This window comes from Rhinolophus sinicus, linkage group LG01, assembly GCF_036562045.2.
Source record: "Rhinolophus sinicus isolate RSC01 linkage group LG01, ASM3656204v1, whole genome shotgun sequence".
Lineage (NCBI taxonomy): Eukaryota > Metazoa > Chordata > Mammalia > Chiroptera > Rhinolophidae > Rhinolophus > Rhinolophus sinicus.
The window spans coordinates 78,356,241-78,379,691 of NC_133751.1; the positions used below are offsets into that span (position 1 = coordinate 78,356,241).

A 23,451-nucleotide genomic window follows, 5' to 3' on the forward strand; every position below is an offset into this window, starting at 1 on the left:
TATATGTCTGACCTCATTTTATCCCTCATGTATGTTAATCATTCTTTAATAATTTGTTTGTCTCTCTGTGTTGCATTCAAATATGTTTTGTAATTTATTAATTCTCCCTTCAGCTTAGTCTGATTTGTTGTTCAAACTGTCTATTCAGTTTTTAGAATCCTTGCTTTATGTGACAGTCTTTGATATGATTTGAACGTGCATGGACCTTTCACGTTGTATCCTATCCCTTTGTGATATTTAAAACTAAAGTCTAGATCAGCAAATATATCATGTACTAATACAACATTGCATTATCTCTCTGGATTCTTCTAATCTTTCTTGACCCCCTTGGGGTTTTCTTTACTTTCTTGCAAAGCAGCTATGCACTAAAAAATATTTATTCAGCATTTTAGGCATTCTGTAGCAGTAAGGTAACTAAGCATATTTCTTTTAAAATAATCCTGGAAATGGACGTTTCTGTCCAAATTAGTGAGGTATAATTTAATATGGAAAAATGCAAAGTCTTATACAAAATTCTATTTAAGACTAATAATTTTTGTTGATTTTAGTCTCAGTATGAATCAGCAGTATGATTCAGTTACCTAGTACAAGCAAGAGTACTTTTGGGTTGCACTAATACAAATATAGAATCTACCATAAGGGAGGTGGTAGTCCTACCATATTTTAGTTGATCAGAACTCACTTGTATATACCACACTCTAAGGAAGTGTCTAGAGCATAGGAACTAGTGAAAAGTCAGGGGAAGACATGATAGCTGCCTGTAGTTATTTGAAGGGCTCTCTGGTGAGTACAGGTTTTAAAGGTGTTCCAGGTTACAGAACTGAGATCAATGGTAACACTCACAGGTAAATACTATATTTGAGTTTAATATTAAAAACTTCCCAACCATGAGAGATTTTTGGAAATGTAATGGTCTGCCTTTGAAAGTCATGACTCTTTCTCATCAGAGCCATTTAAATTGAGGATAAGTAACCATTTTTTAGGAATATCATAGAGAGAATTCAAGCATCAAAAGTGATGGTGGGATCTTTGAGGTTCTTTCTCATTCTGAAATTTTGAAGATCACTGATTATATGATCCATCAGGGATGAAAAGTGATACAGGGAAAAAACCCCTTGTGTTCTCTTCCTGACTCTGTGATTGGCTTGCTGTGAGCCCTTGGGCTAGCCATTGTTCCACTCCAATCCCTGGTTTTCTTGTGTATCAAAATGGAGGGGCTTGGATTAGATGACCTCAAGTGTGTCTCACATGCAGCAATTATTATGAAATGTTCTAATGGTAATATTATATTTCCCTCATTTCTTCTACATTTATTAATTGGAATTCTTCAGTAAGAAACTTTTATCGCTTCTCTCATGTTTATTTATTAAATCATATTAGAACAGGCTCATGGATGTTTATTTTATTCTTTGGATTATAATTCAATTTTTATTTTGTTGCTCAAATTATTCCAGGTTTGGCCACTGGAAGAACTGGATTTAAATGTTACTGAGTACAAAATGTTTGTTGATGTGGTTTCAGATTTCACATAGTAACTAACCCTTAAGAAACTACCACTTATTGAACTTGGTGTAGCATTTAAAAAAATATCTGTAATTATATGAAAAGGCTACTAATATATTCCCCCCTTTCCCAATACATATCTGTGTGGATGGATTTTCTTCACATATGTAAACTAAAACAACATATTGGAGCTGATCGAGTGCATGCAGAAGCAGAGTTGTTAATCCACCTGTCATCCATTAAGCCAGACATTAAAGGATTTGTAAAAATATAAACAATGTTGAGTGAGAACTACCCTTCTAAGCTATTTTTAGATGATAATTTTAGCATAGTCAACTCTTTTTTTTTTATTAGTTTAAGGTGTACAAAACAATGTAATAGTTAGACATGTCACCCTTCATAAAGTGATAACCTCTCTCCCTCAATCTATTGCCCCTCTGGCATTGTATATATGTATTACAATTCCATTGACTCTATTCCCTATGTTGTACTCCATATCTCATGATTATATATATACTAAATTATAGTTGACATACAATATTATTCATCTTCAACTTCAGGTGTACAATGCAGTGGTCAAGCATCTACACCGTCCATGAAGTGGCCTCCCTAATGATACATGTGCCCATCTGATACCCTACAAAATCTTTACAACATTATTGATTATATTCCCCAAACTGTCCTTCATATCCCCATAGCAATATTGTAGTTACCAATTTATGCTGTCTAATCCCTTCCCCTTCTCCCTCACCACCTTCCCATCTAGCAACCATCAGTTTTTCCTCTATATCTCTGAGACTATTTCTGTTTACTTTGCTCATTTATTCAGAATCCACATATAAGTGAGATCATATATTTGTCTTTCTCCGTCTGACTTATTTCACTTAGCATAATGTTCTCTAGGTCCATCTATATCATTGCACTTGGTAAGATTTCCTTCTTCTTTATAGCCGAGTAATACTCTATTGTATAAATGTGCCACAGTTTCTTAATCCAGTCATTTACCGATGACCATACCAGTTGTTTCCAAGTCTTGGCTATTGTAAATAGTGCTGCAATAAACAGAGGGGTGCAGGGCCGGCCCGGTGGCTCAGGCGGTTAGAGCTCCATGTTCCTAACTCCAAAGGCTGCTGGTTCGATTCCCACATGGGCCAGTGGGCTCTCAACCACAAGGTTGCCAGTTCAATTCCTCGAGTCCCGCAAGGGATGGTGGGCAGCACCCCCTGCAACTAAGATAGAACACGGCACCTTGAGCTGAGCTGCCGCTGAGCTCCTGGATGGCTCAGTTGGTTGGAATGCGTCCTCTATAACCACAAGGTTGCCGGTTTGACTCCCGCAAGGGATGGTGGGCTGTGTCCCCTGCAACTAGAAAATGGCATCTGGACCTGGAGCTGAGCTGCACCCTCCACAACTAAGACTGAAAGGACAACAACTTGAAGCTGAACGGCACCCTCCACAACTAGGATTGAAAGGACAACAACTTGACTTGGAAAAAAAGTCCTGAAGTACACGCTGTTCCCCAATAAAGTCCTGTTCCCCTTCCCCAATAAAATCTTAAAATAAATAAATAAATAAATAAACAAACAGAGGGGTGCATATATATTTTTTAATTAGTGTCTTAGATTTTTCTGGGTAGATACCTAAGAGTAGAATTGCTGGGTTATAAGGTAGTTCCATTTCCAGTTTTTTGAGATACCTCCATACTGTTTTCCATAGTGGCTGCACCAATCTGCAATCCCACCAACAATGCACCAGGGTTCCCTTTTCTCCACAACCTCGCCAGCACTTGTTGTTTGTTGATTTATTGATGATAGCCATTCTGACTGGAGTGAGGTGGTATCTCATTGTAATTTTTATTTGCATTTCTCTAATGATTAGTGACGTTGACCATTTTTCGTATGTCTGTTGGCCATCTGTATGTCCTCTTTAGAAAAATGTCTTTTCATGTCCTCTGCCCATTTTTAAATTGGGTGTTTTTTTTTTTTTTTGGTGTTTAGTTGAATGAGTATTTTATAAATTTTGGATATTACCTCCTTGTCAGATGTATCGTTGGCAAATATCTTCTGCCATTCAGTAGGATGCCTTTTTGTTTTAGTGATGGTTTCCTTTGCTGTGAAAAAACTTTTTAAGTTTGTTGTAATCCCATATGTTTATTTTTTCTTTTACTTTCCTTGCCCGAGGGCACATATCAGTAAAAATATTATTCAGGGTAATGTCTGCAAATGTACTCCCTGTATTTTCTTCTAGGAATTTTATGGTTTTGGATCTTACATTTAAGTCTTTAATCCATCTTGAATTTGTTCTCGTATATGGCATAGGGAGGTGGTCTAGTTTCATTATTTTGCATGTGTCAGTCCAGTGTTCCCAGCACCATTTATGAAATAGGTTGTCTTTACTCCAATGTAAATCCTTGCTTCCATTGTCATAGATTAAATGACCATTTATCAATGGATTTATTTCTGGGCTCTCTATTCTGTTCCATTGATCTAAGTGTCTATTTTTATGCCAGTACCATACCGTTTTGATTACTGTACACTTGTAGTATGATTTGATGGTGGGTAGCATGATACCTCGTCTTTGTTTTTATTTCTCAAGATTGTTGTGGCTATTCAGGGTCTTTTATGGTTCCATATAAATTTTAGGATTATATGTTCTATTTCTGAGAAAAATGTCATTGGTAGTTTAATAGGAATTGCGTTGAATCTATATATTGCCTTAGGTAGTATAGACATTTTCACTATATTAATTCTTCCTATCCATGAATATGGTATATGTTTCCATTTATTTGTATCTTCTTTGATTTCTCTCTTTAGTGTCTTGTAATTTTCCGAGTACAGGTCTTTTACTTCTTTGGTTAAATTTATTCCTAGGGATTTTATTGTTTTTGAAACAATTGTAATGGGATTGATTTCTTGATTTCTCCTTCTGATAGGTTATTATTGGTGTGTACAAATGCAACTGATTTCTGAATATTAATTTTGTATCCTGCTACTTTACTAAATTCATTTATCAGTTCTAATGTTTTTTTGGTGGAATGTTTGGGGTTCTCGCTATATAGTATCATGTCATCTGCGTATAATGACAATTTTACTTCATCCTTTCCAATTTGGATGCCTTTTATTTCTTTTACTTGTCTGATTGCTGTGGCTAGAACTTCCAGAACTGTGTTGAATAAAAGTGGTGAAAGTGGGCAGCCTTGTCTTGTTCCTGATCTTAAAGGGAAAGATTTTACCCTTTCCTTGTTGAGTATGATGTTAGCTGTGGGTTTATCATATATGGCCTTTATTATGTTGAGATATCATCCCTCTATTCCCACTTTGCTAAGAGTTTTTATCATAAATGACTGCTGAATTTTGTCAAGTGCTTTTTCTGTGTCTATTGATATGATCATATGAATTTTATTTTTCATTTTGTTAATGTGGTGTATCACGTTAATTGATTTGCAGATATTGAACCAACCTTGCGTACCAGGAATGAACCCACTTGATCGTGGTGTACAATCTTTTTAATGTGTTGCTCAACCCAGTTTGCTCAGTATTTTGTTGAGGATTTTTGCCTCTCTGTTCATTATGGATATCGGCCTTTGGCTTCCTTTTTCTGTAATGTCTTTGTCTCATTTTGGGATCAGAGTAATAGTGGCCTCGTAAAATGTACTTGGGAGCCTTCCCTCCTTCTGGATTTTTTGGAATAGTTTGAGGAGAATAGTTGTTAATTCTTTTTTGAGTGTTTTGTAAAATTCGCCTGTGAAGCCATCTGGTCCAGGACTTTTGTTTGTTGGGAGCTTGATTACTGATTCAATTTCTTTGGTAGTAATCAGTCTGTTCAGAGTTTCTGTTTCTTCTTGATTCAGCTTTGGAAGATTATATACTTCTAGAAATTTATCCATTTCTTTCAAATTGTCTAATTTGTTGGCATATAATTGCTTGTAGTATTTTCTTAAAATTGTCTTTATTTCTGTGATATCTAGTGTCACTTCTCTTTCATTTCTGATTTTATTAATTTGGTTCCTCTCTCTCTTTTTCTTGGTGAGTTTGGCTAAGGGTTTGTCAATTTTGTCTGTCTTTTCAAAAAACCAGCTCTTGGTTTCACTGATCTTTTTTTGGGGATCTCTATTTCATTTATTTCTGCTCTGATCTTTATTATTTCCTTCCTTGTACTCCCTTTGGGCTTGTTTTGCTGTTCTTTTCCCAGTTCTGTCAGGTGTAAAGATAGCCTGTTGATTTGAGATTTTGCTTGTTTCTTTAGATAGGCCTGCATTGCTATGAATTTCCCTCTTAGGACTGCTTTCGCTGCATCCCATAGATTTTGGGTTTTTGTGTTTTCATTTTCGTTTGTCTCAAGGTTTTGATTTCTTCTTTGATCCCATTATTGACCCACTTGCTATTTAGTAACATGTTATTCAGCCTCCATGTATTTGTGTGTTTTCCAAATTTCTTCTTATAACTGATTTCTAGTTTCATAGCATTGTGGTCAGAGAAAACGCTTGATATGCTTTCAATCTTGTTAAATTCACTGAGACTTTTTTGTGGTCTAGCATGTGGTCTATCTTGGAAAATGTTCCATGTGCACGTGAGAAGAATGTATATTCTGATGCTTTAAGGTGAAATGCTCTAAAACTATCGATTAAATCCAACTGGTCTAAAGTGTCATTTAAGGCCACTGTTTCTGTGTTGATTTTCTGTCTGGAGGATCTGTCAATTGGTGACAATGGGGTGTTGAACTCCCCTACTATGATAGTGCTACTGTTGATCTCTGACTTTATACTGGTCATAAACTGTTTTATATATTTAGGAGCTCCCATGTTGGGAGTATAGATGTTTACTAGGGTTATGTCCTCTTGTTGGATCAAACTCTTTATTGTTATGTAGTGTTCTTCTTTGTCTTTTATCGTAGTCTTCATTTTAATGTCTATTTTGTCTGAAATAAGTATTGCCGAGCTTTTTTCTCATTTCCATTTTCGTGAAATATCTTATTCCATCCCCTTACTTTCAGTATGTGTGTGTATTTTGATCTGAGATGAATCTCTTGTAAACAGCATATGCATGGGTCCTGTTTTCTTATCTACTCAGCCACTCTATGTCTTTTGATTGGAGCATTTAGCCCAATAATCACATTTAAAGTGATTATTGATAGGTACGTATTTATTGCCATTTTGTTATTTGTTTTTCTGGTCTTCCTTTGTTAGTTTGTTTTCCCCTTTCTTCTGTTTAAAAAAGCCCTTTTAACATTTCCTGTAATGCTGGAATGAATTAGTCAACTCTTTTTTAACTCACAGATGGTCAACTTTGGTGGCTATCTGTGGAAAATTTTCTATCTGTCTCTGAACTGGTTGTTATGTGTTTGTTTAAAGGAATGCACAGTAATTTTAATATTAACTGATATCTTAAAATTTATCCAATTAGTTCCAAAGTCAAATACTGTATAAAGAGTCATTATCAGAAGTTGCCTTTGGCATAGTATCTGGCATATAGTACGTAATCAATATATATTTGTTGACTGAATGAGTAAATATTGACATTTATTGTTCTTTCTCTAAAAATACAGATTAGCAATGAAATTGAGAATGTGATAGAAGAATCCACAAAACCAGCAGCTGAGCAGATTGCAGAATTCAGTATCCACCTTTTGGGGGAGCAATATAGGGAGGAACTACAGGATCCATCCAGTTTCCACCACCAGCGCCTTGTAGAAGAGTTCGTTTCCCAGGTGGGTGATTTTTGTTTGTTTTTATTCATTTTTTGGTTAAACGAGACAGCTTTCTGGAGTTGTAAATTTCCCACATTTATAACACTTTAAGCAAAAGTAGGTTTAGGATTCAAGCTGTCCAGCTGCTTGTTTTGTGGGTGGTGACTTAACCATTTCTTCAGAAGGCTCTGTGAAAAGTTCACAGAAAGACAGATGAGTTATTTCATTGAGACAAAATCTTGCACACATTTGCCATCTGCTAATAAATAAGTGCCATTTCCAACTTTTGGTGCACAGTCAAGGAAGAATGTGTTCTATGGCATGGTTTTAACTTGACAATATTTGGAGATATAAGCATCTTTGAAAAGCTACATACAATGTATTGTTTTTCTTTAGGAAATATTAAATTTAATTTCCTACTTAGTTTTAGTTGACATCCAGTAACAAGTAAATTCCCCTTCTATCTCTGTTCCTTGGGTGGAGGTATTTTTAAAAGGGGTTTCTTTAAAGAATCCTGCAATAGATCATCCCACAACTTTACTTTCTGAAAAATTTTATATAGGACTTGAACTCAAGATTCTTTCAGTCAAAAATGATCCATACTTGTCCCCCTTCTTGTGTGCCTTTGCTTTGTGTAGGAAGGCATTGAGTGCCCATCTCCCCTCTCTGTCTAATTAGAAGGCACATCATTCCTTCCTGTTTATTTCTTTTCCATTCCCTCTTGATGGAGTTCTCCTTAGCCAAGTTTTTCAATTCCATTACCTTGGACTAATTTCCTCCTCTAGACACTGTGTCTAGATGAGAAATAAAAATATGCGTCCCAGCCAAACAGCATCATTGCAGCCATCAGACAGGGGGAGGGTAGGCAAGACGATTAATTTTCCTAGCTGTGTGGCCAAGTGGTGAGGCTGTATGGTATGTGGAAGAAATGTCAGCCAGGCCAGTGACCACCTGGCATCAGATAATGTCTTGGATCAGCTGTCTGGTTCTCTCTGCCTTTGGATTAAGGAACCTTTAATAAGTCTCAGTGTTTGGGTAAACAATTGTACCGAATGACTGCATATTTAGCGAAAGTCTAATAAACACACTGAAAAACATTTCCAGCAGGGATTTTATGAGGTAGGTAGCTACTGGTTTGAGGTGATTTGAAGGTAATGAAGGGTCTGGGCCTACCATGAAACACTTCCTTCTCTGGCTTGTCTCTACATCCCTATCCCTTTACCTGGAACAAAAAGTCTACCAATAGCCACATGTGGACCATCTTTGTTTGGAGCAGTAGAGTCTGGGGTCCTGTCTCTGAAAGGTCCTGTCACCATGTTTACTGCAAACTGAAGCGGGCCCTCCAGCTCTCTCCCTTCAGGACACAGTCACAGGGATTGTTTCTTCTGTATTATTTCTTAGGTAATATTGGAAGACGCACAGGGAAAAAGAATGCCTGCTTGGGGTTGAGGGTCAGGAGATACTACTCTTTTTAATGAGAAGAAGAGTAAGAGTAAGGTGAGCTTGGGACACTACCAAGTATGACATCAGAGAGGGAAAGGTCAGGCATGGGAGTGTCGGTCCCAGACGACAGCCACAGTGCCAACACTGTGCTTGCCTAGGGCTTTACTCGTATGTCTGTTTGCTAACAGCAGCCATGTGGGTAAGCATCTCCACCTTACAGGTGAGGCTCAGGAGGGCAAGTCACTTGTTCATGGCCACTTCAGCCCCTAGGGGTAGAAGGGAAAATCAGGTCTCTTCCTTCTTTTCAAAGTCTTCCTTCCTTTATATCATACAGATTTTCCTTCATTTTAACTCAGGTAAGAAGTGGTGAGCTTCACAGTTTTCCCAGTCCTGGTCCTGTTTCTTCCTTCCTTCCTTCCTTCCTTCCTTCCTTCCTTCCTTCCTTCCTTCCTTCCTTTTTTCCTTCCTCTTTTTCTTTCTTTTAATTAAAATTTATTAGGGTGACAATTGTTAGTAAAGTTACATAGGTTTCAAGTGTACAATTCTGTAATACATCATCTATATATCATGCTGTGTGTTCACCACCCAGAGTCAGTTCTTCTTCTATCACCATATATTTCATCCCCTTTACTCTCATCTACCACCCCCTTCCCCCCTTACCCTCTGGTAACCACTAAACTATTGTCTATGTTTGTGAGTTTTTGTTTCTTCATTTGTGTGTCTTATTCCTTTGTTATTTTAAGTTTTATATCCCACATATTAGTGAAATCATATGGTTCTCGACTTTTTCTGTCTGACTTATAGCATAATAATCTCATTTCTAAACTATATTTATTATGAGTCAGGGGAAAGAAGAAGAGTCATACAATTTAATGGGAAGAATATGGGATTCAGTCTTAGAGAGATTTGGGGTTGAATAAATTCTGATTCAGTCACTCACCAAATGATGACCTTAGATAAGTTAGTTGACATCTCAGAGTCTCAGTTTTCTCATCTATAAAATTGGGAAAATATGTATCTCTTAGTATTGTTGCAAGGATTAGAAGTAATATTATGAAGCATCAGGTGCATAGCAGTCACTCATTAAATTGTACCTATTATTATTTTTGATGTTAATAAAGTAGAATGACTTCTTACAACTGGACACCTATATAGTAACTAACTAGATGTGATGAATTAGAATACCTGTATGTGTTTAGACTCAAGAGCTGGCAAAGCCCCAAATGAGATGGGTTTAGTAATAATATTAACATGCAGTTACATAGTATTTTGCAGTTAATGGAGCACTTTCAGCTACATTCATTTTAATCTTACAAAAACTGCTGTGGTTGGTGGGCAGGGCAATGTTAGCTCTTAAAAGACTGTTCACTCTGCCAGCAAAGCAGCTGGAACTTAACTCTCAGTATTCATTTCTAGTCCTGTGGATCCCATCCCTATCCCCATCCTCCAAGAATTATAGCACTTCTCTCTTTCCTTTCAGAGGATAAAACAAGGAAAGTTATTATAGTCATTCACGGCTTTCATGGGTCTGCATTCTTTATCCTTAAGGCAAGATCTTCAGTGAACCAGGATTTTTAAAATATCTCACTCTCCTGATTATATGAGGACTTAGTTTTAAAAGCAGATGCCCCGAGATCCACTAATAGAGTTCCCAAAGTCCACTAACAACTTACTTTCCTTGTTCTGGTGTTGGCCCCGCATGACTTATCTGGTAATATGCACCTTCTGAAATGTGGGTTAAATGTTCAGTTTTGTTAAACATTTGATATTTGTGCGCAAACATCAGGTATTTGTGCATAACCTGATGATTTTTTAGATATTTAGTGTAGTCTAGCGTTCTTTTTCACCCGCTCCAGTCACTAAGCTCAAACTGATTTACATGGCTGCATTTTAAAGACTCAGTAATAATCTAGTTCCTGCCGAGTGATGCTCATAAATTGATCTTTTGACCAGTTAAGTTACGCGGTCACTGTTTCATAATCTCTTTTGTGACAGCCAGTCAACAAGGCCTCTCTCCTGGGGGCCTACAGATTTCTTTCTCAGGCCGACTGTGTTCCCAGTTCTCTTGTATTGTAGGAACAAGAAACAGACACCACCAGACACTTTTTGGGAACGAGCACCTGACTAATCACAGTGTGCGCTGCAGCCAGATTTCTAATCCAAACAATTACATTTAAAGATGCTATTACAGCTTCTTTTGAAACTAATGCTTTTTTTCTCATTTCATCACATAAGGGAAAAAAACAGTGGTTTGCCAATAAGAAGTATGTTTTTTATAATTTGAAAAAAATTAATATTAAAGCACATTAAAATCTTAAAAGGCAAAATGAAAATAAAAAATTTGTCAGCGTTGTGGTAAAAACTATTTTTTAACCTTGTAACTATTATACTTTTCTTAGTAAGTTTTTGATCCATGTGTATCTATGTATGTATACAAACTTCTAATAGTTATAAACAGTGCACTTTATGTTCGATTCTTAAAAGTATTATTTTCTATGTCCTTTTTCACATTTCTACATAGTTACAAATTTTATTTTTATTTTTAACAGGCTGAAAATGCATTTACTGGGTTACCGGGCTACAAGGACATTCGTGTACTTGACTTTAGGTAAACAGATTTATGCTCAAATGCCTACTTTCAGTAGCATTCCTTATTTCAAAAGGAATATCCTTTTGTGTATTTTTATATCTACACCAATGATTCAAGATGATTCAAATGCTGTAATTCAATGCTATTTCTGGTAAATTCATATTCCCAATGCTAGTTTTTTTAGGTGAGGAAACTGAGTTAGAAAAAGGCAAAATAATATATTCAAGGAGACATACTATAGATCTGTAGTAGGGCCAGGGCAAGAACATAGGAATTCTTGTCCCCAGCTTGCTGCTGACATGCCACACTGCTTTCATTTGTCACTGGCGGGAACTTGAGTTAGAGTAGATGTGACCTCAAGGTCCTGCTAAAGCTCGTCAATATTCCAATGATGTGAGTTCAACGTGTTGGTGTAAGGTCACTCTGGAGGCGATGCATCCATCTTCTTTTTAAACATAATAGTTCTGAGTAAGTAAGAGACCTCTTTTGAAGACATTTCTCCCCTGCGTAAGACTCGCTGCATAATACTTGTGAATGTTTTTTGCACGAGTGCTGTATTAGACACTTCACATTCCTGAGCTCACTTCCACCCTCTCAGAATAAATATGATTAATACTCATTTTACAGAGGAGCAAACAGTTTTAAAGGGATAAACTTGTAGCCCAGAATCAGAGAGATTGTAAATTGGAAACAGAGTGGCTGACTTTATAGCTCTTGCTCTATATACCTCTATGCTAGCCTCAGTCCTCGGAAGGTTTGGAACATTTGGGAGATAGCTGTGTGCGGCGGCTGGATGCAGGGGAGTATGAGTGGAGGCACCATGTAACCTTACAGCACAACTAACAGTTTCACCGTCTAATTGTGGCATATTCTTGTCAACTTCTGGGTTTATCAGCAATAACAGCAAGCACTTTCAGAGCATGTACAGTGTACCAGGCTTTATATCTCTAGTAACTCATTTAACCCCAACAGCCATGCTATGAGGTAGTTTTTATTCACCTCATTGTTTCTGATAAGGAAACCAGAGCACAGGGAATTCAAATAATTTACCCAAGGACCTTCAGCTAGTTAGTTATTGGTGCAGGGGAGAGGGCAAGCGCGGTAAATTCACAGTCCGTCCACGCTGACACTGTGATCAGTCTGGCTAGTTCCACCTCAGTACTTTTCACAGAATACAGCCTCCTGTTGTGACTAAAACTCCTATGAGAACCAGAGAATGCAAGGCTTTTGAAGACCCTTCACACTTGGCTGCCCGTGAAAGTGGCCTTTGGAGCCAACTTACCTCAGTTAACATCCTGCCTTTGGCACTTCTGGCTGGAAGATTTTGGGTAGATTACAAAGTCTTAACTTCTCATTTGTATAAAAAAGACAATTTGTTTACCTATTAATCCCTGCTTTATTAAAAATACTTTTGAAATACTTTGGGTAGATAATTTAGCGTTGTTGTTCCTCAATTTCTTTCTTTACGTGGAATATGGGGATACTAATAGTCCTTAAAAAGTCTTAAGGAGGATTAAATGGATTAATTTTTATAAAATGCTTAGGATAGTTCCTGGCTCATGGAAGTTCTATTAAGTGTCTCCTGCATAAAATAAATAAATATTAAAAGCTATGCAATATCTTATAGGTTAGCCAGTCTTGACCTTTCCCTGCCCTTAAAACCTTACTGCATAACACCTGATTTGCTTTTCATTTATTTTACCCTGTTTCCCCGAAAATAAGAGCTAGCCGGACAATCAGCTCTAATGTGTCTTTTGGAGCAAAAATTAATATAAGACCCGGTATTATATTATATTATTATATCATATCATATTATATTATATAAGACCCAGTCTTATATTATAGTAAAATAAGACCCAGTCTTATATTAATTTTTGCTCCAAAAGATGCACTAGAGCTGATTGTCTGGCTAGGGTTTATTTTCGGGGAAACATGGTAATACTATGTAATACGTATCTCCCAAAAAGTGTTCCCAGTTTTGTGATTGCCAGCTACTGGAGTCCTCTGTTGACCTTCTGAAAAAAAGTTTATTTATAAAGAGATAGCTCTTTAAGAATTGTTTAAAAAGTATTTCAAAAGTCTAAACATAGTAAAGACTATTTTAAAATAGAACACCTTCTCCACCTTTATTTACTTCGATCTACGGGAATTTGTCTGCTTCTGATACTATGCAAACATTGTCATCTAAGGAAGCATTTCAGAGGAAAAATATTGAGAACTTGCACTTTGAGGAATGATATTACAAATATAACTGTCTTAAACTCTGCTTAACACTTTCAATTTTTATTTTCAGGTCCCCCAAGGAAAATGGCAGGTAGAGTACTTTTTGGAACTTTCTATACCATTCAATGAATGAGGAGTTAGTTTAGAAAATATGGTACTAGACTTAGGCCCAAGGGAGTGTGGCTCAATTATTTTATTACTTCCAATATCACTGTCTATTTCCTGATTACAGATCAGGGGTTGAACATTTTTCCTGTAAGGGATCAGATCGTAAATATTTTAAACTTTTCAGGCCATATGATCTCTGTTGCAGCTACCCCACTCTGTCACTGTCAAATGAAAGTAAATATAGGCAATACAGTGAAGATAAATGAATGTGGCTGTTTTCTAATAAATCTTAATTTATGGACACTGAAATCTGAATTTCATATAATTTTTACATGTCACAAAATGTTGTTCTTCTTTAGGTTTTTTCATCCATTTAAAAATATGGAATCTATTAACTGAAGGACAGTGGGCTGGATTTAACTCACAAGCTGTAGTTTATAGACCTGTTATGGACTGCTAACTGACAAGTACTTTTAAATATTGAGTCACACTTAATTTAAAATAGAAATAAAAACTTGTTGCATTAATTGGGCCAGCCTGGTGGCTCAGGTGGTTAGAATGCCATGCTCCTAATGCCGAGGTCGCTGGTTCGATTCCCACATGGCTCAGTGAGCTGCACTCTCTGGAAAAAGCTGTCAAACAGAGAAACTTTCCTCAATATAGCAGTTGTTTCGGGCGAGTTTGGAAGATGAAAGATGATGCATGGTGGTTGGTTTCCTCAGAGTTGCTGAGTGTGGAGAGCCAGCACAGCTTTCTTTAATCAGATAATGTTTTGTCTACCAGTGTGCATTCTACTTCTTATGTGCTTCCTTGGCCTCTTGGCTTTCTTTGTTCCGTCCCTCATCTTGAGACATCTCTGTGCCCCATTTTCCATGCCAGAATGCAGTCTGTTCTGGTCAGAGTAAAGTTTTCAGTTCTGAGAACAGATGCTTTCCTGATAACCTCGAGCATTTCTTTGGGTTCTCTTTCCAGGACAAAAACATAGTAATAAATTGCAGCATCTCTCTGAGGACCTTTATCTTCTTTAATGAATTTATCCTCACTAGACAAGGTAGATTATAATACAAGTGTTACTTTTAGATGTCCAAGGGAAACATTGGGGAGACAAACTTTATTTTGCCAATAAGGAGTAAAGCCAGTAATCTAGCCCAGACTGCCTGATTTGCATAGAGTTTTTGATCCAGGAACATTTCGCTTGATCTTCTCTGTATGATATTTAAAAGTCATGCAAGACACATCACAGGCTCCCAGTAAAGGCTTGCTTCTCCTTGTCTGATTTGCTTGTGGTCCAGAAGCCAACTCAAGTGCTAATTGGCACAGCCTTTTCTTCTTCTCCATTTTCCCTCATCACTGCTTCCTGTCTTAGAGCCGTGTTGACATGTTAATATGTGAGGCCAAGACTCCACGGAGAATCTCACCTTTCTGGAGATGTAGGCATGATGCACCCCTCAGAGCTTGGGAAGAGCAATCATAATCTCACAGAGTCGGGCTATGGCTGTGGAGCAATGCCCCTAAAATGATTACTCACAAAACACAATGTATGAAGGTAACATGTGTGTTTTTTAGGGTGAAAAATTACTCTTTTATATTTAGAGACTAAACATGCTTCAGATTAGGTCAGGAGTATCACATCCTGTCATTTAAGTGACACACATTCAGTTGTCTTATCTGCCTGCACTAGTGAATAAAATCGATCATTTACGTTTCATTATTTTCAAAAGCATCTATTGAATTGCTATGAGCCAGGCATTGTGCTAGATGCATGGGACACATGTGGTGTGGTGAGTTCTGGCCAGTAGGTGTCCCTCTTACTGTTTTATTCTCCTTTGGGAACGTGATTTGGTGATTTTAGCATATTTTGCTCAATTTATTTCTTTACCAAAAAAAGATCAGGAATCACCCATGAATCAACATATTCTGATATGAAAAATTAAAGGGTTGAGGGAAGTTCTAGACGACCAGCAGATGTCTTACCACTTAGTAGAGCATCAGGTGTCAAAATGCTCAGATACTGCGTTCCAGTGCCCTAAACCACCACAATTGGCAGCTTAGCAGATGATCAGATCTGGGAGGAAAACATTGCTGAAGTTACTCAGTGTGAGACAGGAACATTAAAGAAGCCTGGCTACTGGAATGGCAAGTGAGGGATGTCACCTTCATGGTGTCCCCTGTAGTCTAGGATGTGATCTGCAATGAGCAGGCCTAGGACAAGTCCGGTACTGCCAATGCTCCCAGGAACGAGAGGTCTCTTAAGACCAATTCATGCTCACCAAACTACAAAGTACGGTGCATTCTCTAGGATGCCAATAGATCTATTTAAAGCAAGAAATATATCTGCCAGCTGACCAATTATTGCATTAGCTGGCTCATGCATTCTTTTCTCATAGGAAATCTGTAGGGAGTTGTAATCAAATGTTCCCTTTGCAAACTTTAAATCAGGAAAAAGGAAGTTGGTGATTTTAGTGGCCTGTATCATCAAGCCGTGCTAGCCTGTTGTAGCTGTCTACGGTCTAGAAATCTCTTACGAGGAAGCCACAATACACACTGAGAAACATTCCACTAAATAGTATCATAAATTAGTTGACTATTTCCCTGTTTTCTAGACTTCATAAGAACATTGTCATTATGTTGATACTTTTTCTTTACACATGTGAATACCTTGATTAGGCTGCAGTTTTCTTTTTATATTCAGATGAATATAAATTTCTGTTCATTTAGCAGGCACCGGGTTCCCCTCAGTACCAGGTACCAAGCTGAACATTGGGGATAGAAACTCAAAGAGAAACTGAAAGGCAGTCTCTGTAAACAAAATCTTTTTACAAAACAACAAAGACCGTAATCAAGGAATATATAAGAATATATAAGTAAGTTCAGAGAAAGAAGCAATTTATTTTTATGCTTCAATTTGGGAGTCATTTTCCTCCTACAGAATGTCTGAAAGTGGCACTTTGTTTTCCTCACACATCTATTTTGAGTGGTTTATCTTTGGGAAGATGGTATTCTCCTTTCATTGGGAGGGTGTTAGTGTAGCTTGCTGGGTATCGTCTCACAGACTGGCTGGAAGCCAGGTGAGGTGACGACTAGAGCAAAGCTGTTTTCATAATGACTCTTCGCTGATAATAGCTGCAGTAAAGCTACAGAGAGTGTAGCACAGGCGTTCAGAGGCAGCTGCTGGAGTCCGGCACATCTGGGTTTGAATCTTGACTCTACCACATATAGGTTGTGGAATTTTAGGCAAGTCTTTTGAGTTCTTTAAAGCTCAGTTTCTTCAATAGAAATCTGAAGATACTAAACCTTCATAAGATTGTTATGAAAATTAAATGAGGTAAAGTACGTGAAATACCTGTCACACTGTAAGCACTTACAAAATGTTAGCTTTTAGGTGCTACAGAAATTAGAATTAGAATTTAGGAGTAATCCTCTTGATTTTAAAATTTTATATTCTGATGCTATTTTCCCAAAATGTCTATTTAAGAAAATATCAAATGACACATCTACTCCTACTTATTTATTTTTCCTCTATACTTTATTCCAAGAAATCTTCTCTTTGTTTGCTTATGGAAAGGTAGAGAGTAAAAAAGCCCAATTCCCAAAGTTATTTGTTAGTACTTGTCAAGGTTTTATTCAAGTCATTAATGGGGGAGCCAGCAGAAAATGAGAGCTGGTTTCTAGAGCATTTGAAAAACAGAAATTTATACAGTTAATTGGGAAAGAATTACTTGTTTAGATGCAAAATTAGTTGATGCCTTATAGGGTAGTAAACTCATAAACTGTGGAATTATCATTCCTACCATGCCAAAAAACAAATCATGTCTTAGTGGTTTTTTACAGTTTAATATTAAACTTTATAGGACTGTAAGTTGTCTGGGCTATCAAGCAAAAGTATGTCTCTGAGAGACTTAGATAACTGTCATATTACACCATATTTTAGCATAATATTTAAAGAAATCACAAATCATCAATTTGCTTTATTTCCAAGTATTTCATATTTTCCTTCCGTAATAAATATGTTTTAGTTCATAGTAATTAAGCTTTTTTATTGCTTCATTCCCCCTTGTGGAGTACATAATTCTTTCAACAACAATAATAAAGAGATATGAGAGGATTACCCGATTACCCATTGTTGGAAGGAGTAAGAAGGTTTTGTTTTTTTGGAGGAGAAATGCTAATAGGGAAAATAGGAAACAGGCTGATAGTGGAGTGGAGCAGTTGGCTTTGAGGAGGAAAGAAGTGATGAGAATGTGAGGGAAGAGGACACTCGGGTATTGTGCAAGTTTGCCTCTGTGGCCTCTTTGAAAGTCCTTCCATGTTCTCAGAGCTATGGCCCTCTGTTCTCTGGGAAGAAGGAGGAGGTGGCAAAAGGTTGCCCAGGGTCTGCAGAGAATGGTGAGGGAAACCATGCTTTTTGAGACTGTCTCTTCCAGGTCTAATGTTTCTTCTCACTGGATTCATCCTCCTTGCTTTGTGCTTCCTTAGCAGGGCCTAACCTGTTCTCTCTCTTCATCCATAGTGGCATTGATGTTCACTATGCAGTTGCCTTCAATGGGGAGGCCATCAGTAATACCAGCTGGGACCTAATCAGCCTTCACTCCAACAAGGTGGAAAACCACGGTCTTGTGGAACTGGACGATAAGCCCACTGCTGTTTATACCATCAGTAACTTCAGGGATTATATTGCTGAGACACTGCATCAGACTTTTTTGCTGGGGAATTCCTCTTTAAATCCAGATCCTGACTCCCTTCAGCTTATCAATGGTGAGTTTGATATCAATCTGAAGTCCTTAGATAGTTTTAGTTGCTTTTCTAGTATGCCCTAGGGAAAACTAATTTCCCTAAATATATATAGTTCTGAGTATTCTCTAGACTGTGTGAGATAGGAGCTATCTTGATATGAATGGAGCTTTAGCCACGCAGCTATTTTGGATAGTTTACTGAAGGGCTCTCTGGAATATCTATGGACAGAAGGCCACTCTTTGTGGAGCATAACATGATATTTAGAAATATTTAGAGAAATGGAAGCAAAGCACAAGAAAAAGTAAAGCAGTGCCTGGAAGCATGAATTGAAGCAGGATGTAGTGCTGCACAGGCAACCAAGACATTAACTTTCTAAAGGCAAGTCAGCTGGTAAAGGCTTAAAAGCCAGAGACCAGAAGAGAAAGAGTAGCTCTAGGAAAGTTGATGGAAGCCCTTGGCCAAACAAGAAGTGATACTGGGTGCTGGCCAGAATCCCGGAGAATCCAAGACTGAGTTTGAATTCGGACAGCTATGGAGATCCAGTTATGGTCCAAAATCAACAGGGGGATCTGGGTCATCAAGGAGAGGCTGACTACTCCGCGGCTTGGTCAGCCTGGGACAAAAGCTCGCTAAGGGTTTGGTTACATGTGTGCAAGAGCTTAACTCATCAGGGACATGGCGTCCTGTTACTTCATGTTTGCTTTTCCGCGATTTTTTTCACTTGGTAGTTTAACATTTGAAATGTTCAGAGTGTATTTTACTGAAGTGACTGCATGGGAAAACTGCCATGCAGCCAAAGAGGAAAATCCATGAGTGCGAGACAATACTAATAATGATGCATTTTTATAGCTTCTCCAACTCCCATGTATCCTTAAAGGAAAAGAAGCCACCTTTTCAGGCAGCTACCACCTTGGCCTCGTGTGTGTGTGTGTGTGTGTGTGTGTGTGTGTGTGTGTGTGTGTGTGTGTAAATAATTACACAGAAATAGACATAAGGGAGAAGGAGAGAAAAGGGAAAATAATTTTAACAAAATTTTACTATGTATAATATAATTCCTTACTTCCTAAATAAGATCTTCTTCTGAGGGGCTGAACTAAAACTTTGAATTGCTTTTCAGTTATTTTGGCTGCTGTACTGATATTTCTTTAATGTGACAGTGTGCTGAGACAGAGCCACAAAGTGGCCTGGACTTTGTATGCGTTATGTAGGACTTTAAAGTGGAGAAACTCTCTCTTCAGTGAAAGTGGTATTAAGCTGTCAGCTCTAAAACCCAAGGGAGCCTTTGTGTTTTAGAGCAGTGTGGGTACCCTGAGCTTACTTCCTCATGTGCCTCTTTTTCTTTGTTAAATCTTGTTAGAGTATGTAAGTCAGATAAAATAGTGAAAAGAGAAGAGGCTTGTTATAATCTGAAATTGTTGAAGTCCTCTTGGCAAGGCTAACATGGACGAGTTGGGGGCTACTTACAGGGCATATACCGTGTTTCCCCGAAAATAAGACCTAACCGGGAAATAAGCCCTAGTATGATGTTTCAGGATGACATTCCCTGAACCTAAGCCCTAATGCATCTTTTGGAGCAAAAATTAATATGCACATGAAATTTTCTATTTGCTTTGTACCTCTGTCTGACGTAGGAAGTACTTCCACAGAAGAAACTTGGCTTTATTAATGTTTATAACCTCAACTTCGTCAAAGTCTGTAGTAACTAGCAAGGATTCAGTAAGTTTTTGTTAAATTAAATTATACAATCTACTCTCTTACATTTATTGCTCTTTAGTATTGGTATAGTGATAAACTCTCTGGTGTCTTAGCCCATTTTTAAAAGGTACTTTCTACCAAAAAGGAAATCGTTTTGCATAATTTTCTCCATTGTTAGCACAACCAAATGAGTTGGAATTTCAGTTCAACTTTCTTATTAAAATGAAAAAAATAAAATAAAAACAACTGCTTCATAGAAATCTTGAAAAGAATAAAAACTGCTTGAGAAAGGAAAGGAAATAATATAGAAGTATCCTAAATATAATCACGGGAAGAATAATTTATGTTGGAGTCTTATAATTCAGACAGATTTTACTATTATAATATAAATAAAATATCTGAATAAAGTAGCAAGCGTTTTCTAAACAAGTCTCCCCCACCGTTCTGCCCAAATCTAAACTATGAAAAGGAAGAACTTGGTTTTTAGTTGTCTCTGAACCTCAAGTACAATAGTGTCTCAATTAAAAATGTTCTTTTACATTGCTCTTTCTTCAGTGAGAGGAGTTTTACTTCCCCTAACTGAAGACCTAGTTGGGAACTCCCAAACTTCAAGTCTTCAGGTAACCCCACCATCTCTTCTGGTAAGTATATTTCTATGTTTTATGCCTAGAACCAGGCCCTCAAGCTTCTCTTCCTTGTACCCTCAGCTACTTACCTTGGCATCACGAAGCTGTTCCTACTTCAAATATTCTCTTACGTCATCCCTGGAACATTATTCATAGCTCTCAGCTCGTGGGTCCTAAGGATTCGGTTAGAAAATTTAAGCCTTCCGCAGTAGTTAAATGAAATCCACATATTTGGCATTGCCAAACTCCACACATGGTAGAAAACTTATTTATGGTTCATACTTGTTTGGTGATAATGAAGCTTTATGTGCCCACTGAGTTGGTCTCTAAAAGTTACACATAAATAGTTTTTATAGCCAAGATTACAAATTGATGTACATAGGTACAGAGTACAGATTTTCCTTCCAAGGATTGTATTGAAGAAAAAGTTTAGACTCCAAAGCACACTCCAGTGTGTATATGGAAAGGACAGAAGGAAGAGTAAAAATGTTGACTAGCAGACAAATGACAGGGACTCTAAATCAGGCTTCCTTTAATCTGGGCTGACAACACTCCTATTTGTACGGAAACAGCATGGAATGAACTTTCCTTTTTGTTCTTACTGCACAGCTCCCCTGGGCACTCCTCTACCTCCTCCAAAGCTCCACTTATCATGTTGCCTATAGGGAAGCATCCAGGAGAAAAGAAAGGGGATTTCTGGAGTGCAGTGAAAACGACAACCATAGCCCCACTAGAGACTTACCTGTCTACAATGATCACATGATCATTTATCATCACATAGACACAGGAGGGGGGACTCCCTTCTATGTTTCCCACTCCTACCCACTTGAGACTTTTTTTCTGTCTCCTAAGACAGAAAGAATTAACAGTAATTAATTTGAAATATTTGTTTCTTGGCTTTAATTCAGCAATTTCTTGAAATACTGCTTCTTGGCTTGAAGAAATGCTTATTCGAAATACTTGTTTCTTGGCTTTCATCCTGCAATGAAAATTTAGAGCGCCTGTCCAAAATTCACTTAACCATTAATATACGGAGGCATTTCTTCTGCTCAATTATAGAGCAACTCAGTTTTGAAAAGTGGAATCACTGGAAATAACTCTTTTTACTGAGTTCCATATTGGAGAAAAAAGGTTAGAGAAGGATTGACATCAGAGATTACATTCATTGGTGTTTATTTATTCGTTTACTATCCATTCACTCAAATGTATTTATTTTGTGCTTTTCATGCCAAGTGTTAGGGAAACTAAGATGAGTAAGATGTGGCCTTGCCTACAAGACATTTCCAGTCTGGTAGTAGTAGACAGGCTTCTCCACAAATAAGGTGATGCTTCAGGAGTCCATCTAGGACAGGGGTGTCCAAACTTTTTCAACGTTTTACACCAAGGGCCATATGCAGTAAAATACACAAACAGCCGGGCCACTCACTCGAGGTGAAGTATGTATTGCCTCACCTGGTTTATTTAAGTAAACTAAATATATTTTTGTAATTTGCTGCGGGCCAATTAATAGTGGATCATGGGCCACAGTTGGCCCGCTGGCTGCAGTTTGGACACCCCTGATCTAGGACGTGTGACAGGGAGTGATGATTCACTGTGAATATGGTGCCATTCGTCTCCATTTCTGCTAATCACTTTTAAGTCGACACTTCTTTAAACAGAAGATCTGTGGTGATATTTTAGATATTATAAAGACAGGAATTTCTATATCAGCCAGGGGTTGCAAACTGGATACCAGCTGCTGGATCCAGCTATCGGCATGTGCTTGGGGGTCAAATAAAAAAAAAAAAGCCAATTTTTAAAAATTAGGAGATATTTGTATCAAAATGCAGACTTCCAAAGTCTTTTGAAAACCAGGAAGATCTAGTATTCTTTTTTTTTTTTTTAAGATCTAGTATTTATAAGTTTACATTTCCTTGCAGTAAGTGGCTAGAGAGGGGCTGCCCCTTTAATGATGGCAAAGCACTAACTGGGCTCATTTGTTCATTTATGTTACCTGTTCTGTGGTTCTGTTTGCATTTAAGCCAACACCTTAGTATTTTGAATACTGATAACTGTAGGGCATTCATGAACAATTTGTGGAGACATCGGAATGTTAGTGGATGATAAAGAGACATAAAAACAAAATGATTAATTAGAAGTGTCTGGTTATTATTTTCTTCTTTTCTTTCTGGCAAACTGTTAACAAGGTTTTGTACTTTAATAGAAGTGAGATTTTTTTTTTTTAAACCAGATTTGATTTTTAGAAATTATTTTAGAGGTAGGAATGTTGGAATATTGAATTTAATACCTTTTGGCATTCTGACTTGGAAAATCACTTGTTGCACAGTATGCTTTCTATAGCACTAGCAGGCTTTTCAGTTGGCATTAGCAAAAGTGAAACTGGCCAATATAATATTAAACTTGTTAATATACTGCACTGAACTAAAAGAAGAATTCATGAGTTGAATTTGTTACTATGGGGACGTTTATCCATATAAAAATAAATGAAGTGCTATTCCTGGCGTGTATGTGTTCACCTTTCAAAATGTATGAGAAAGCTTCATTGCCGTTTTTTAGGGGGTACTTATTTGGAATAGATGGCCTTCCTTCTTTATTTAAAATGTCAAGTTATTTACTTCCACATTTTATGTTGCTTATTTGTGACTCAACTTATTAAGGATATTATGTGTTGTTTTACTTTTAATTTTTATGAAATGAAAAGTCATTTAGTTATAAATATATTGAAATCATATATATTGCTTGAATATTTCTTTTTTATTGAGGATTCAGCTGCTTTCCTAATGTGTGTCAACTCATAGGCTCTGTCTGATAAAACTCAATTTCTTAAGTATGGGTTAGAGGGCT

General features: G+C 37.3%; 1 protein-coding gene across 2 annotated transcripts in view; it reads left to right on the plus strand.

Moving 5' to 3' along the window:
* IMPG2 (interphotoreceptor matrix proteoglycan 2) overlaps positions 1–23,451 on the plus strand; it is an 80,139-nt gene that overhangs the window by 35,111 nt on the left and 21,577 nt on the right. For both annotated transcript variants that reach the window (XM_074332641.1, XM_074332642.1), the window contains exons 8-12: positions 7,048–7,209; positions 11,181–11,239; positions 13,515–13,535; positions 18,063–18,307; positions 20,537–20,622. In XM_074332641.1, coding sequence (XP_074188742.1) covers positions 7,048–7,209; positions 11,181–11,239; positions 13,515–13,535; positions 18,063–18,307; positions 20,537–20,622 — 573 coding nt within the window. The remainder of the gene's footprint in view (positions 1–7,047; positions 7,210–11,180; positions 11,240–13,514; positions 13,536–18,062; positions 18,308–20,536; positions 20,623–23,451) is intronic.